The sequence below is a fragment of the Hemicordylus capensis genome, chromosome 17, assembly GCF_027244095.1.
Source record: "Hemicordylus capensis ecotype Gifberg chromosome 17, rHemCap1.1.pri, whole genome shotgun sequence".
Lineage (NCBI taxonomy): Eukaryota > Metazoa > Chordata > Lepidosauria > Squamata > Cordylidae > Hemicordylus > Hemicordylus capensis.
Window position 1 is genome coordinate 9,176,765 of NC_069673.1, and position 17,463 is coordinate 9,194,227.

Here is a 17,463-nt window from a genome sequence, read left to right on the forward strand (position 1 = left end):
ACTTCAAACCTGCAAGGGGTCCTTGTTCCCCCGCAAACAAACCCGGCATTGTTTCCACACCGCCAACCATCAGCCTCCGTGCCGAAGCCGGCAGGAAAAAGCTGCGTTAAAGCCGAAGTCAGCACATCCCACGGAGACTTAGCATTCTTTCTCCCGGGGGAAGAACAGAGGTCCATTCATTTCTGCTTAGAACCTTCGCTTATGCCATTTCGGGCTACTTAAAGAAACAGCAACCCGAAGCGAACGGAAAAGATACGGATACGACAAATATTTATATACCGCTTTTCAAGAAAAGTTCCCAAAGCAGTTGACAGAGGTATAAACAAATAAAGTGGCTCGCTGTCCCCAAAGGGCTCACAATCTAAAAAAGAAACATAAGACAGCCACCAGCAACAGCCACTGGAGAGATGTTGTGCTGGGGATGGATCCGGCCGGCTGCTCTCCCCCTGCTAAATAAAGAAAACCACAGGTTTTAAAAGGTGCCTCTTTTGCTCAGTTAGCAAGGGAACCCACTTTGTCAGATGCTGAGTGGTTACTGGAGAAACACAGGAAAACCAAGGTTGAAATCACGACATGGGAGCATTCTAAGATTCTGAAAGGAGCAGGGGCGTAACATTCTCTAGCTGTATGATGAACCCAGAAAGCCCAGCAGCTATATAAGGAGTTATCACTGCTTGCCACTGAAGACCAATATTAGGTCAAAACACATCTGGCATGGCAAAAAGAATCTCTGGGATTATTGTTCTGTGCCTTTGGAATCCTGGCACATGATACTACAGAAGGACTTCACTATCTAGCTCAGTACTGTCTACTCTGACCGGCAGCAGCTTCTCAGTACTGGCCACTGACTGGCAGCAGTTTCAGGCAGGAATCTTTCACGGGCCGACCTGGAGATATCACCAGGGATCGAACCTGGGACCTTCTGCATGCAAACAGATGCTCTCCCTCTGAGCTATGGCCTCATCCCCAAATATAATCCAGTCTCCTCCCACTCCCGCAAAGCAAACTTCTCACTAGCAGCTTCCACAACCGATCTGCTCTGTTATCCGAGGCCTACTCTGAGGGACCGATCATCAATTACTCCAATTATGTATATAGAGCTATAGAAAGAATATATATTCTGATACTCTATAAGAGAGGGGAGCTGGTCTTGTGGTAGCAAGCATTAATTGTCCCCCTTGCTAAGCAGGGTCTGGCCTGGTTTGCATTTGAATGGGAGACAACATGGGAGCGCTATAAGATATTCCCTTTGAGGATGGGGGCACTTTGGGAAGAGCATCTGCCTGCTTACATGCAGAAGGTTCCGAGTCCCCTCCCTGGCAGCATCTCCAAGATAGGGCTGAGAGAGATTCCTGCCTGCAACCTTGGAGAAGCCGCTGCCAGTCTGTGAAGACAACCCCAAGCTAGACGGACCAAGGGTCGGACTCTGTAGAAGGCAGCTTCTTCGGTTCCTATGAGGTTCCTGCCCAGAGCAGAACCATCCGAAACGGTTATGTGGAAACCGCTCCAAGCAGTTATCAGTCGACCAGGAGGACAGAACAAATGGCAGCTCAGAAACGGCACAGAAGGGTTTGACCCACCCGACCGAGAAGTGGGGAAAATAATTGTTATTTGCACAAGCAGCAAAATCGCTGCCGAATTCTAGAGTGTTTATTAAGGACTTTGCTGTGGAACCAGGAGCCCTGGAAACAAAAAAATGCATTTACATGAGAACGCACAGTTCAGGAGGCACCTTGGGAAGGAGAGAGAGAGACGCACGAAAATCCAACTTGGAGTCAAGACCCCTTCCTAGACTCTGCCCCTGTGGGGACAAGCCAGAACCCACGCCATCTTAAGATCCTGAGTCTGTTCTCACGGTCGGCATTAGGGTGGGAGAAGTCACGGACCCAAACTCGGGATCCATGCCTTCTCCCAATTGGCCATGGTGAGAATCCCACAAGCAAGGGAGGATGGGAAGTTGGTCGCCTGCAAGCTGGGTACAGGGGGGGAATCCTTTCCCTCCAGCCTCACTGGGTGCAAGTGCCACTGTTGCCCAGACCCGGTCACAGCCCACAAATGATAATTCCCTCCTCCTTTTCTTGAAGAATCGTCACGGCGGCCAATCAGGAGCATGCACAGGGCTCCCAATTTACGGGCCGGAGATTTCTCCCGCCCACATGCCAATCATGAAGACAGCCCTACTCACCCCAAACACACCCAAGGCACCAGAGTCTATCCCTCCGTTTCTGCAAGACGCCTGCCGATCTCGGCACGATGCCCTTGCACGCCGTCCGGGCTGAAATCCGGTTCGGGTTCTTTGCCAAAAGCCATATGCCGGCTGCTGCTCGAAGCCGATAGAAAATTAACTGGCTTTCCTCTCTCACTGTGCCCGCTGGATCGATGCCGATAATCCTCCCTACTTTCTGTTCAAGGCTTTGGGCCTACAGCCTTCCGTGCCTGCTGCGGTTGGCATTTCCTGTGTTCGAGATGACTCAACCCAACCCCTCACTTGAACGGAAGAGCAGCGGTTTCTCATTCTCCCCGAAGGAAGGAGTGTTTCCATTCGGTCTACAAGCGAGAGGCTCAACCGAACCCAGATATTTAGCAATCTAGGGTGGGAGGAGGTCACTCCCAAGTGCGCCAAGAGTGTTTGAAGTGTGGGAGGAGAGCTGGTTTTGTGGTAGCAAGCATGACTTGTCCCCTTAGCTAAGCAGGGTCCACCCTGGTTTGAATTTGGATGGGAGATTCCATGTGTGAGCACTGGAAGATATTCCCCTTAGGGGATAAAGGAGCCGCTCTGGGAAGAGGAGAAGGTTCCAAGTTCCCTCCCTGGCAGCATCTCCAAGATAGGGCTGAGAGAGACTCCTGCCTGCAACCTTAGAGAAGCCGCAGCCAGTCTGGGTCGACAATACTGAGCTAGATAGACCAAGGGTCTGACTCAGTATATGGCAGCTTCCTATGTTCCTATGAAGCAGCCTACATGCTCCAATTACTTGAAACGTTCAAGTTATTTGAAACAGGTAGAGTTTCCTGCACTGTGGAGGCTAGACAATTAGACTTCAAGGTTCCTTTCTAATTCTAAAATTCTGTGAAGGGGTGAAAGAGTAGGAGGAGTGGCCAGGGGGTGAGTGGTTGGGGGGTGAGTGGGATCAGCAAGCAATGCCCACCCTCAAAGGCTAGAAGCTGAGAAAAGCAGGAAAGCAACGTCTTAAGTGAAGAGACAGGACCAAAAGAGAGACAGGTCACTTTCTTCTTTTTCCAGTGAGAGTTCTTGCTACTGGCTCCGCCTCCATGTCCATCAGACTCCACCCCTGCATCCTAGTATTCGGCTCCGCCCTAACATGGCTCCTCTTTGGCTCCGCCCCTGAGTCAAGAAGCCTGGCAACCCTCAAGGGACGGAGTTTTTCAAAAAATAGAATACAATAAATAATCCAGCATAAAAGCAGGAGTAGGGTATGTGAGCAGGTATTTTAAATTCCTGGACCATGCCTGCTTCCTAGCCTGCAGTGTTCCAAGGGGGAACCATCCCCTTTCTGGGAGTTAGGTAATACCAAGCCCATCTGGGCGAGAAAGATTTCGCCATTTAAAATACCTGTAGCCCTGCCTCCCCAGAAAAGATTTTCAAGGCAGCTTTGGAAGGATGACTGACCACAATGTGCACAGGAAGGAATGGAGGAGGAAGAGGAATGTTGAGATTCTTTTTCTTTTCTTTTTAAACTTCTCAAAAAAAAAAAAAAAGTGTGCGGCCAGCCCAACGGGAAGGAAAAGCCACATCATATCCAAGACAAATCACATCCTTAAAGAAAGCGGAAGTGTATGGGGTAATGAACACACAACACTAAAAAAAAAAAAAGAGAGAGAGAAAGAGAGAGAGAGAAACCGAGCTTCAAATCCATAGGAAAAACCAATCTAAGTTAAAAAGACAGAGGCCCACAATGTGCCAGCACAAGTTCTGCGGTCTCCGTATCGTGCCCGTTAAGCACCCCATCCAACCGGGTTCAGTCCTACATGGCACAATGGTGTTAATCGGCTAATCCAGGAAGAGACTTTCCCAAGATGCACCACTCTCCCTCCTGGCGGCATCACACCCACCAACAACTCCTCGATGCGGCTTCGCATCGTACACAACATGCGGCAGTGTTACGTATCGTGTCGGCGAGCCGAGAGCTGGCTGCCCAGGGAGGCGGCAGCCTTCCCAGCCACCAGAGGGTCCCGCAGGCCCAACGTCAGCCCCTATCCATCCGGCCATGACGGGTGAATGAAGACAATGTTCCTTCTCTTGGACCAGCGAGAAAAGACAGCCTTCTCTGTGATGAAGCGGTGCCCGCCGCGCGGGGCTCTCTCGTGGGCCAGGTACATCCGGCATTCGTCCAGTCGGCCCTTCTCGAAGTAGTGGTAAGGCACGGGAGGCTGGGTCTTGTCTCTGCCGAGGGCAACAGAGGGAAAGGGTGCGTTCAGACAAGCCGGCATCTAGCCCACACAAGCTCATGATTAAAGTTTTGGTTAGTTTTAAAGGGGCTAACTTATTCTCTCTCTTTTTGAGCTTTGTAACTGACTAACACAGCATATCACATTTATTTTTACACGATCCAATAAAATAAATATTTAACAATGAAGGGAAGCCAATACGGTATTAGGCAAGCATGTTAATTTCAGCGCTGTAATTGACGTTTTTGAGCTGATTATCATAGGAACATAGGGAACTGCCATATACTGAGTCAGACCATTGGTCTATCTAGCTCAGTATTATCTTCACAGACTGGCAGCGGCTACTCCAAGGTTGCAGGCAGGAATCTCTCTCAGCCCTCTCTTGGAGAAGCCAGGGAGGGAACTTAAAACCTTCTGCTCTTCCCAGAGCGGCTTCATCCCCTGAGGGGAATATCTCGCAGTGCTCACACATCAAGTCTCCCATTCATATGCAACCAGGGCAGACCCTGCTTAGCTATGGGGACAAGTCATGCTTCCTACCACCAGACCAGCTCTCCTCTCCAGTCTATCCCTAGAGAAGTTTTGTTTTACTGGTTTGTAAACAGGAGAGTAATATGGTGGTTTTTGGTTTTTGTTTTACTAAGGATGTAGTTCAAACAAATCAGATCACAATCTATTCCGGGCATCCAGAAACTTTGCAAAACGTTTTCTGAGAAACCATTGTGCAAATTAGGGGGAAATGCATGGAAACCTTTCTGGAAAGATTCTAGAACATTTTCCAGAATATTGTCCCGTTCAAAAGTTTTCCAGATTCTTCCCCCTCCCCAGAAAATTTTTCAATCCAAAACTTTCTGGGAAGTCCACATCTCTCCCCCACACCAGTTTTAACCTTCTCAGGCCCTGCTTCGGTTTCCAGGTCCCCGTGAAATTAAGTCTGCCATGATAAGAAGCAGGGCCTTCAGCTCAGTGGCCCCAAAGCTTTGTAAAGCTCCTCTCCCTCAGTCTTAGTCCACAATTCCCCCCTCTCTAGCAGCCTTCCAGGTACCTTAAAAAATGCATCTCTGCCATCCAGCCTTCAGCTCAGCTGTGTAATTTGGTTGTGTTGATGGTTCTGTGATTTGGAATTTCAACTGATGAAATTTTTTGTAAGTTTGAATCATTTGATTTTTGTTGGACGCCACCTTGAGTGTAGGCTAGGCAGCCAACAAAGGGGCGTAAATCAAATAAATATGTAAAATCAGTCAAAGGAGTGAGGTGGCTACATTTTGCTGCCTACCCGGGAAGTTGTATCCGCTTCCTCCATCCCACATTTTGCTGCCTACCCGGGAAGTTGTATCCGCTTCCTCCATCCCACATTTTGCTGCCTACCCGGGAAGTTGTATCCGCTTCCTCCATCCCACATTTTGCTGCCTACCCGGGAAGTTGTATCCGCTTCCTCCATCCCACATTTTGCTGCCTACCCGGGAAGTTGTATCCGCTTCCTCCATCCCACATTTTGCTGCCTACCCGGGAAGTTGTATCCGCTTCCTCCATCCCACATTTTGCTGCCTACCCGGGAAGTTGTATCCGCTTCCTCCATCCCACATTTTGCTGCCTACCCGGGAAGTTGTATCCGCTTCCTCCATCCCACATTTTGCTGCCTACCCGGGAAGATGAATCTACTCACTCCACCGTACAGCCATACCTGCAGTAGCTCTCGCTGACCATGCCGAAGACAAAGATCTGCTCACACAACTCCATCGCCAAGACCATGGTGAACCAGCCGGTGCTCAAGAAGGATCCAGATTTCATCCTGCAGACACACACATGGCTAGTGATATCCAATCCCTGGATATACGGCTTAAGACAGATTTAAGTCCAGATACTTATTTGTTTACGATTACTCAATGTAATCAAATATGGGCTATCGCTAGGGTGAGGTTTAATGCCTTCCCATCAGCGCTATTGTACGGGAAGTAGAACAAATTGCCCGACGAAAAGCGGATATGTCCTTGCGGCCAGGAGATTGAGTCAAGGGCCCATATTCTATTAAAGTGCCCACTTTACCAGGATGTGAGGCAGCAATTAATTAATCCCCTGCTAAATAATCTGAAGGGAAAAACCAGGGATTTCCTTGTAAAATATTTATTAGCCGATGAAGATTCAGTAATTTCCAGAATAGTTGCTAAGTATGTGGTTTTAAAAATAAGAGTCTCAAAGTTATGAGTGTATTTTAAAATTCCCATTTTTAGGTATATGTATACGCTTATTTTAAGGATTTTATGCTATTTTATGTCATTTACTACTGTATTACTCTTTTGGTCATTGGCCGTAAATAAAGTAATCTGAATCTCTCTACACAAAATGTTCCCTGCACATAAGAAACAGAAATCTCACGGAAACACCTGTCTTAGAGCCCCTTTTTCCAGCTAGGAGAGCTGGTCTTGGAGTAGCAAGCATGAATTGTCTTCTTTGCTAACCTGGTTTGCATTTGAATGGGAGACTCCATGTGTGAGATATTCCCCTCAGGGGATGGGGCCACTCTGGGAAGAGCATCTAAGTCCCAAATTCCCTCCCTGGCAGCATCTCCAAGAGAGGGCTGAGAGAGACTCCTGCCTGTAGATTTGGAGAAGCCGCTGCCAGTCTGGGTAGGCAATACTGAGCTAGCTGGACCAATGGTCTGACTCAGTATATAGCAGCTTCCTATGTTTTCTGTATGGAGGAGAACCAGCTCTGCGAGTCCTCCAGCACCTACTCCAATCTCAGCCCAGGGACAAATAGCACCCCAGCTCCCATCTGGCTGGAGGGAAGAGAAGGCACATTTTGCACATCTCTGGAGAATCTGGGGCCACAGTTTAGGAGGAGGAAGGGCGCCTCTAGTCAAGCAGTGAGATGGGCTGGGTGGGGGAAGCATTCCCTTTGCAGTGCAGTGGGGCAAAAAGTGGCGTTTCGGTGTGAAGATCCGGCCCACCCCTTTTCATCCACTCTCACCGGCCGAACCGCTATCGGCAGGAAACAGACCGCTCCGTATTAGCTTTGCCATTCAACACACGCACGTACACACACTTCCACTTTCGTTATTATTGGGCTTCTCGAGGGAACCAGCTGAAGTGAGGGCTGAAAGCTTCTCCAGGAAAGGGCTGAGACTAGAGATTCCTGCCTGTAACCTTGGAGAACTGCTGCCAGTCAGGGTAGACAATACTGAGCTAGATGGAGCAATGACCGGACTCAGTAGGAGGCAGCCTCTATGGAACCAAGTCAATTCAAAGTGTAGGCAGGAAGCATTGCCTTCCCTTTGCCTAATCCCCTTTCTTGTCCCTCTTTAAATCCAATGACTTAGTACCATATTTACCTGAACCCAACAGCAAGTTTTTTCAAATCATCTTTGATATGAGAAACGGTGTGTGTGTGTGTGGTGGGGGGGTGTTCTCATCTTAAGCCGTAGTCTCGTTCCTTTGGGATAAATACAGGCATAACCTGCATTTAACCTCTATTTTTAAAGGGGGTTGTCTTAAATTCAGAGTCGTCTTCTGTAGTGACTAGGCTGCCCTCCCGCTAAGGAGTTAACCGGAAGTGAACCCTTGTCTTGATTGACAGGCTGGTGACCTACAGAGATCGCCCAATCAGTCCACAGGGGTGGGTGGGACCTAGAGAGCTGTTGCTGGGAATTCTGGGAACAAGAAAGGAAGAAGCTAGGCTGGAGGTACACAGGAGAACATGTGGCCATGGAGGTTGGCTGCAAGAGAATAACTCTGCAGATCCTTGAAAGGCAGGGGGACAGGAAGCTTGAATTCTCATCAGGAGTTTGGTGAGTTCAAGGCAAGGAGTCAGGGCTTATGGCTTCGGGAAGTGTAGCATAGGAAACAGTTTGTTTAGTCAGACCAGCCGTTAGGGAGGTTATATTGCTGTGTGTGTGTGTGTGTGTGTGTGTGTGCTCCGCATATTCCAATACTGTGCTAGTTTTGTTTACCTGCAACGTAATTGAAATAAGAAACACTAGCCTATGCTCAATACACCTAGGGCATTGCAAAAGCCTCTAAACATTTAAGCGTACATTACGGCAACCTATTTTTGTAATCCTACAAAGTATTCTTAACTGTATCCAAAAGCTGAGAAAGCCTCAGATGGGAGCAGTCTGTAGTAATTGAATAAAACTGGGTTTTTTTAGTTTTTTGTTTTTTTTACAAGTCTCTCTGAGTTGGTTTTTAACTCAGGAAAAAGGGGGGGGACAAAGGGGGGATTTCTCTGGTGCAAACACGTCCTCAAACATTCAGCAACTATGGGTTTTCTCACCACATGTAGGCTTGTATGTACTTGTCCAAGAGCCAAATGAAGAGAGTTTTTCTTTCTGGGTTATCCCAGCTCAAGCCCAGAGAGTTTCTGTAGACAAAAGGGGTGGTGGTGGCAGCATTTTGAACCTACCGATAATACAGAATAGTTATAGGAGAAGTCTAGCCAGGCAGCTCAGCAGGGAAGGTTCAGCATTTCTTCCCCTCCCGTCAGCTTGCTCTGAGACAAAGGCTTCAATCCGCTATATCTTCTAATGAGGTAAATATGGTATCAAGTCGTTTTATCAGTTCGTCCCATGGACAGAAATGAAACCTTGTCCCTCAAATCCTTCATTTGAGGTATGGAAGGACAGCTGGCCTTGTGGTAGCAAGCATGAATTATCTCCTTTGCTAAGCTGGGTCCACCCTGGTTTGCATTTGGATGGGAGACTACATGCCTGAGCACTGTAAGATATTCCCCTTAGGGGATGGGGCCGCTCAGGGAAGAGCACCTGTCTGCTTATATATAGAAGGTCCCAAATTCCCTCCCCGGCAGCATCTCCAAGATAGGGCTGAGAGAGAGACTCCGGCCTGCAACCTTGGAGAAGCCGCTGCCCGTCTGTGAAGACAGTCCTGAGTTAGATGGACCAAGGGTCTGACTCAGGATATGGCAGCTTCCTAGGTTGAGCAATCCCACTTCTAGGATCAGGGGCAACCGCATTCTCCACCGGCTCTCACCGATTCTTCCCCGTCTCCAGCTGGAAGAGCTCATCACAGTGGGCCATCATGCGTTCGGTCAGCGTGTAGAGATGCAGGCTCGGGTACATCTCCTTCACCTTCAACAGCGTCCGATAGGCGAGGCCCACCTTCTCCCGGCTCATCAGCTTGGCGGGCCCCCAGATGACGTAGACGGTGTCCCGGGACTGCTTGAAGAAATAGGACTGGTTCTGCAAGAGGAGGGGGATGCTGGTGTGGGAGACCACCCGGACGGTGCTCCTCTTCCCCACATCCTCCTCGTAGCCCCGGGTGGGGGCCTGGTTCATGCGCAGGACACACTCCTTCGCGTCGATCTCCTGCCCCAAACCGGAGCCCAGCATCTGCCCCGAACTGGAGACCACGGCACACTGGTTGCAGTGCTTTCGGGCCAGAGGCTAGAGAAGAAAGAGGAATGAGTCGGCGAGGTTTTTGAGTACATGGGTCAGCTGGGGTGGTCAGTGTCATCTTGGGGGCCAATGCAAGTTTGGATGGGGTCTACACCCCCTAGAGATGGCGAATCAGGGTTAGGGACATAGGAAGCTGCCATATACCGAGAAAGACCCTGGGTCCATCTAGCTCAGTATTGTCTTCACAGACTGGCAGTGGCTTCTCCAAGGTTGCAGGCAGGAATCTCTCTCAGCCCTATCTTGGAGATGCTGCCAGGGAGGGAACTTGGAGCCTAGAGGCTCTTCACAGAACGGCTCCATCCCCTAATAAGAATATCTTCCAGTGCTCACACTTCTAGTTTCCCATTCATATCTTACCAGGGTGGACCCTGCTTAGCTAAGGGGACAAGTCATACTTCCTGCCACAAGACCTGCTCTCCTCTCAGCACCTTCCTCTATCGCTGCGGCCCGATATAGGTGTTTCCCCTAGTCTGGGAAACATACCAGCGGGGATTCGAACCAGCAACCTCTTGCTCCCTAGATAAGTTACTTCCCCGCTGAGCCATTAGGGGTAGCAAGCCTGATTTGTCCCCTTGGTTTGCATTTGAATGGGAGACTAGAAGTGTGAGCCCTGCAAAATATTTCCTTCAAGGGATGGGGCCACTCGGGGAAGAGCACCTGCTCGCTTGCATGCAGAAGGTTCCCAGTTCCCTCCCTGGCAGCATCTCCAAGATAGGGCTGAGAGAGACTCCTGCCTGCAGCCTTGGAGAAGCCGCTGCCAGTCTGTGAAGACAATACTGAGCTAGGTGGATCAATGTTCTGACTTGGTATATTTTATTCATTTATTTAATTTATATACCGCCCAGCTCCAAAGGTTCTGGCGGCTCACAACATGGCATTAAAACATGAAATAAGAACACATAACACATTAAATCCCCGGCTAATTTGGCAAAGAGGCACCTTCTGACGTGGTGATTCTCTTTACTGAGCAGGGGGAGAGCAACTGGCCCTATCCGTCCCCAGCACAGCATCCCTCCAGTGGCTGTTGCTGGGGTCTATCTTACATTTCTTTTTAGATTGTGAGCCCTTTGGGGACAGGGAGCCATCTTATTTATGTATTATTTCTCTGTGTAAACTGCCCTGAGCCATTTTGGGAAGGGCGGTATAGAAATCAAATCAATCAATCAATATATAAATAACCATAGCAGACCCAAACAGGGAAAAATACAAAGTACAATTCAAAGCCATTAAAAAAAAAAAAAACACCACCCTCTTAAAATCAGTTGAAAATCCCATTAGAAAATCAAAATGGCGGCTTTCTACGTTCCTGATTACCGTCACCCTGGCCATAACCATTGCTACCCTCATCTCTCTGCAAGGATGACGGCAATTCCACCCTAACCATTTGGGGAAAGAAGGTTCAACCCACCTTGCCATCGGGAACGCTGATGTAACCCTCCAACTGGACCGTTCCGGACCCAACTGGCAAATGCCTTTCCTGTTCGTCCGGATGCCGGCAGCTCAGCCAACACACTGGCAGGCAGAAGCGAGGACAAAGACAGATGTACAGCAGGGAGCAGGCACACAGCACCAGCAGAGTTAAGAACAGGCGAGACTGGGAGAGAGAGAGAGAGAGAGTCAGCGTTTCCCCACTGGTAGCCAGAGAACCATCCATCACAGGGCAAGCTTGCAGCGACAATAAAAAGAACCTGCCATGCCATGATCAAACACTGCACAAGAACCCAGAGAGCCTGTGAGGCAGCCCCATAAACTTTGGCCACTGGGAGCATCTCAAGGCAATCAAGCTCATGGTGATTACTTGGCAAGCTCTACTCCCACCTCCCGAGTTGGAAAAGAGGCGATAGCATGGTTACGCTCACAGCCTTCTCTGTGTGTTATCACTCCGTCTTTATCCCTACGCCCCAAAAGGATTCGGGTAAAAGCGCAGTCATTTCTGCACAGAGGAGAGGGTTAGAGTCAGGGCCACAAATGATTAGGCTCAGAATAAGGGTAAGAATAAAAAAGTGTTAAATTTGTTAGCTGAGCAAAGAGACACCTTTTAAAGTGGTGATTCTCTTACATTTAGCCGGGGGAGAGCAACTGACCCTATCCAACCCCAGCACAGCACCCCTCCGGTGGCTGTTGCTGGTGTCTACCCTTATGTTTCTTCTTAGACTGTGAGCCCTTTGGGGACAGGGGACACTCTTGCATAAGCCCTGCAAACTAAGCAAAGAGGCACCTTTCTGAAGTGGTGATTCTCTTTATTTAGCAGGGGGAGAGCAACTGGCCCTATCCGTCCCAGCACAGCATCCCTCCAGTGGCTGTTGCTGGTGTCTATCTTATGCTTCTGGTTTGGATTGTGAGCCCTGTGGGAACAGGGAGCCTATTCATTTATTTATATCTATATAAACCCCTTTGGCAACTTGTGTTAGTAAGCGGTATATAAATATTCACCAAATCATATCTCTTATGTATGTGTTATCTATTTTTCTATGTAAACTGCTTTGAGAACTTTGGTTGAAGAGCAGGATATAAATATCCGTAGTAGTAAATACTCTCTCCATGAAATAATCTTTTGAGAACATCGCTGCCAATTTTAATTTCCATTCCGCTGATAATATCAATCAATAAGACGTTAAGAGTCATTTTCGTGGTTCCAGGACTTCTAAGTGCTTTTTAAAACACCATTGCTATTTCAGTCACTGCAGGCCCGATGGTCAGGACAATAAAAGCATGGTATGTTTCCCAGACTATGGGGAACACCAATGTCGGGCAGCAGCGATATAGGAAGATGCTGAAAGGCATCATCTCATATTGTGCAGGAGACGGCAATGGTCAACCCCTCCTGTATTCTACCAAAGAAAACCACAGGGCTCTGTGGTCGCCACCGACTCGGCAACTCGGAGTCAACACCGACTCGGCAGCACACTTTACCTTTAACAGACAGAGAGCTGATTAGTATTGTAATGCAATCACCCCTTTCCCATCTTTAGGAGTGCAGGCCTTGTCCAAAATCACGAACACCACCCCCACCCCCGATGGTCCCGAGAACAATTGGTTATGGGGCAGCTCACAACATTTATTATTTCTCATCCATAATAATACCCACTGATCAGAAGCACCAATGTTTCACAGGCCAACACCCTCCGTGGTCCCCAAAGCATCGTTCCGTGCGCTAAACCGATACGGCGCGGTGTGTTTTTAAGAGGCTTGCTGTAACTCATGAGCTGTAATTGGCTTAGACACTCTCCGCGCAGGGTGTCGCTGCGGCCACAAATTAGCAAACGAGCTTACAGGCATGGAGATTCAGTTTCACTGCAGGGAGGCAGCGACAGCTCATAAAACCGGCCATGCCTAATCGGGACGGGGTGACACTCCCCCAGAAAGAGCAGGTCCACAGTCTGGGAGTACTTCTGGACCCAAACCGCTCCCTGGTTTCTCGGGTTACGGCAACGGCCAGGGGGCTTTCGATCAGCTTTGGCTGATATGCCAAGCTAGGTCCATTTCTGGAGATCAACAACCTTAAAACAGTGGTGCATATGCATAGTCAAGCATCCAGGCTTGACTACTGCAATGCGCTCTACGTTGGGCTGCCTTCATAGGCCATCTGGAAACTGCAGCTGGTACAGAACGCGGCAGCCAAGTTGGTCTCCAGGGTTACCCGAAGAGATCAGATGACACCCATTTAAAAAAGAACCACGCTGGCTGCCATTACGTTTCCAAGCGAAATACAAAAAGTGCTGGTTATTGCCTGTAAAACCCTGATCGTGTCTGGGTCCAAGGGATTTAGGAGAACCCCTTCTTCTTCGTGAACCCCCCCGTCTTTTAAGATGATCTGGGGAGGTCCAATTGTGGTTGCCACCAGCTCAGTTGGTGGCAACTCGAAAGCAGGTCTAACCTAAGTTTGACCCAGGCATTTGGAACGTGCTTCTGAACAAAATTAGAGTCCCCTCGATATTGTTATGAAGGTCCTGAAAACCTACCTGTTCGGTCAGGCTTTTAGTTTACAGTTTGAAAGTTCTGCGTTTTTAATCAGCATTTGAAATGGTTTTAACTATGTTCAATCAATCAATCATCTTTATTCGGTCCACTGACCAGAAATTTAACTATGTCACTGTTTTAACTGTTGTTGTGTTTTTAGATTATGAACTGCCCAGGGATGGACATATGGGGCGGTATAAAAACGTGTTAAATAAATAAATAAACATTTTTTAAAATCTTTATTTTATTGTTTGATGTATATATTATTGTATATATTATTGTCTTATTGTATATATTATTGTTTGATGTATATATTATTGTTTAATGATGCTTTTCATTAAAATCATCTCAAAAGTGGTTTACAACACAGTTAAAACAATACACAATTAAAATTCAGAAAGTACACCGATTAAATGTATATAAACATTTTTTAAAAAAAATTCAACTATTTAAAAATTTAAAAACCTATATACAACAACAATATACAACACAAAGAATTTCCCCTCTAATCATCACAAAACCACCCTGCAAGGTAGATCAGGCTGACAGAGAAATGACTGGCCCAAAGTCACTCAGTGAGCCTCAAGGTCTTTGGTCCCAGTCTGATGCTGTGACCCAGGGGTTCTCAACCTTAGGTCTCCAAATGTTGTGGGTTCCCATTATCCTCAGGGATAATCCACAGCGGCCTCAGGCCCAAGGTTGAGAACCCCTGCTCTAACCACTACACCACACTGGATGCATCTGGCTGCGACACTCAATAGCCATTAGACCAACCTGGTGAGAACCCAGATGCAAGCTAGATGGTCCTGAGTCACAGGGCATGAATGCAACTGATTGCTCCTGCTGATGCTCCTCAGCCTATGATATTCAGAGGTAGACTGCACCTCTGGAGGTGCCCCACATCCCATACGTGTCTGCTTCCAAGGAGTATACTTACAAGCACCTGCATCCTTTTAGGGTCTTATCAGCCATGTATTTGCCGTGGGCCTCGGGGGCAATGCCCTGCAAAAAACAAGACAAATGGACTGTTCAAGCAGCTAGTCCTCAATAGCATCTCATCAACAAGTGGGGGGGAGGCAACTGCAGAAAGAGCCTAACAATGTTGGCTCTCTTTCAGGCTCAGACACTGTCCCTTGAATAAGGATCTATCACATGGGTGGGCAAAACTGTCCTTACAACACCCATCACCCACCCCCCCAGCCACAAGGTGGGTTTGCCCACCCCTGATCTATCAACAGGTGAGGAGAGCTGGCCTTGTGGGAGCAAGCATGACTTGTCCCATTAGCCAAGCAGGGTCTGCCCTGGTTGCAAATGAATGGGAGACTAGAAGTGTGAGCACTGCAAGAGATTCCCCCTCAGGGGATGGAGCTGCTCTGCAAAGAGCATCTAGGTTCCAAGCTCCCTCCCTGGCAGCATCTCTGAGAGAGGGCTGAGAAAGACTCCCACCTGCAACCTTGGAGAAGCTGCTGCCAGGCTGTGTAGACAATACTGAGCTAGACGGACCAATGGTCTGACTCAGTATATGGCAGCTGCCTATGTTCCTAACTATATTGAACAAGGAAGCAGCCGGAGAACTCCGGAACACAGCTGGGAGCGGGAAGCTGCCGCCTGAATTGGACATCCAATCTTGGAGGAAGTGGACATCCAAGACTGAAATCAGGAAGAAGAGCACTCCAGTGACCAACTCTAATCTTAAGCATTTTCCTAGGGAGAGCCTGGGACGCTTCAGGGTGGGAGGAAAGCCACTCCACATCTTCCTTTCCTCTAACACCCTCACTTGACCACACCCAGGCTCTACAAAATGACACACACTTCTCTGGAAGACAGTCCCACTGAACTCAGTGGGGCTTCCTTCTAAGAAGTCTCCTGCTGAGCTAAGACAGGCAGCTTTTCAAGTGGAAACTCTCTTTATATTTGGGGGGGGGAGCAACTGACGCTATCCAGCCCCAGCACAGTGGATCTGCAGTGGCTGTTACTGGTGTCTCCCTCTTTAGGCTATGAGCTTCTATGGGGCAGGGAGCTATCTTCACAATCTTCCCACTATGTAAACCCTTTAGGAAAAAAATTCTTGTTACCAGTGATGGGCCGGGGGGGCAGGGGATAAAGAGGCAAAGTCCCACATGTCAGATTTCCAAAACAGAAATGGGTGGGGGCAAACCACTTGGGGGGGGGTCTTACCCACTCATGCCCCCCACCCCACGGTGGCTGCTAAAAAGCAGGATAGCAATCAGGAATACAAATACAGAGAATATGTCTACACGGCTTTATTTATTTATGAATAAAGAACTAAGATGGCTCCTTGTCCCTCAAAGGGCTCACCACCTAAAATGAAACCTAATACAGACAGCAGCAGCAGCCCACTGCAGGGATGCTGTGCTGGGGATGGATAGGGCCAGTTGCTCTCCCCCTGCTCAAGAAAGAGAATCGCCACTTTTAAAAGGGGCCTCTTTGCTGGGCGAGCAACCAACAGCCTTAAGACTGGGGATGTCCGGAAGAAGAAGAAAAACGAGGACTAGGCTCAGGATCTACCCCCCAGAGCAGCACAACTTCGGCCCTGCAGCTGCTGCGAGACTACAACTCCAATCACCCCCAGGCGCGGTGGTCAGGGATGATGGGAGCAGTGATCCCTCTCGCAGGGATTCCCCGATGTTGTTCACTCCAATTCCCAGTATCCCCAGCTGCAAAGGCCTTTAGCGGGGGATTATGGGGATTGTAGTCGTCAACATCTAGGAATTCCTGTTAGAGGGAAGAGCAGATGGGAGGCAGGCGTCGTCCAAGACCTGCAGCGGGGCGGGGGTCGAACCCAGCCCAAAGCAGGGCGGGGGCCGGGAGGAGCGACTGCCCGCCGGCCCCGAAGCGGCGCAGCAGCAGCGGGAGGAGAGGAAGCGGCTGTGCCTCCGAGCGCTAGCACGAGGCCCCGCCTGAGCGCGTCTTTCCCGCGGCTCCTTCCTGCGCGCCCCACGAGGCCAGGAGGTACCCAGTGGTGCGCCCTGGGGAAAGCCGACTTGGCGAGATGGGGGCCCCGCCCGCGCCCGGCTGCACGGGGAAGGGAGCAGTTCCCGCCGGGACCCGAGCAGCGTTTTGCAAGGGATGGGCCCTCCGGGGCAACGCCTACCTGCCAGGTTTAGCCAGATCCGCGCCAAGCATCCCAGCCCAGGAGCCTCTCCCAGCCGTGCGCCTTTGCGCGCGTACCGAGGCCCAGCCCGGCGGCGGCGGCGGCGCGCTGGCGACCGCCCCCTTCCCCTCCTCGGGCTCCTCCCGTTCCCTTCCCAAAGCCCCTCCCACGCATGCTCGACACCCCCTCCCGTCACGGGACCCGAGCAGTCTCTGCCGCCGCTTCCCCCACCGTCCCTGTCTTCCGCTCTTGCATTTCAGCTTGGCGTCCAGAGGAGCACCGTCCGGGGAATTCTCCATCGTGGGTCCCCAGCTGCTGTGGGACTACAACTCCCATCACCCCCAGCATGGTGGTATCCCCAGCCGGGGTATGCAACGGTGTTCAGGCGTTGTCGGAGTCCCAACCTCAGGTCCCGTCCCAGCTGTTGTGGCACTACAACTCCCATCATCCACAGCAGGATGGTATCCCCAGTTATGGTATGCAAGATGTACAGACGGATTCCCCGACCTCAGGTCCCGTCCCAGCTGTGGTGGGACTACAACTCCCATCACCCCCAGCATGGGGATGGGTG

The 17,463-nt window shown here is 49.7% G+C and overlaps 1 protein-coding gene across 1 annotated transcript; it reads right to left on the minus strand.

The window, feature by feature from the left end:
- Positions 1-253: 253 nt before the first annotated feature.
- ST6GALNAC4 (ST6 N-acetylgalactosaminide alpha-2,6-sialyltransferase 4) lies at positions 254-17,030 on the minus strand. The gene is made up of 6 exons (XM_053282637.1): positions 16,893-17,030; positions 14,715-14,779; positions 11,226-11,411; positions 9,393-9,805; positions 6,092-6,199; positions 254-4,402 (listed from the first exon to the last, which is right to left on the minus strand). Exons 2-6 carry the CDS (start codon positions 14,724-14,726, stop codon positions 4,213-4,215), a joined length of 909 nt encoding a protein of 302 aa, XP_053138612.1. The 5' UTR covers positions 14,727-14,779; positions 16,893-17,030; the 3' UTR covers positions 254-4,212.
- Positions 17,031-17,463: the final 433 nt, after the last annotated feature.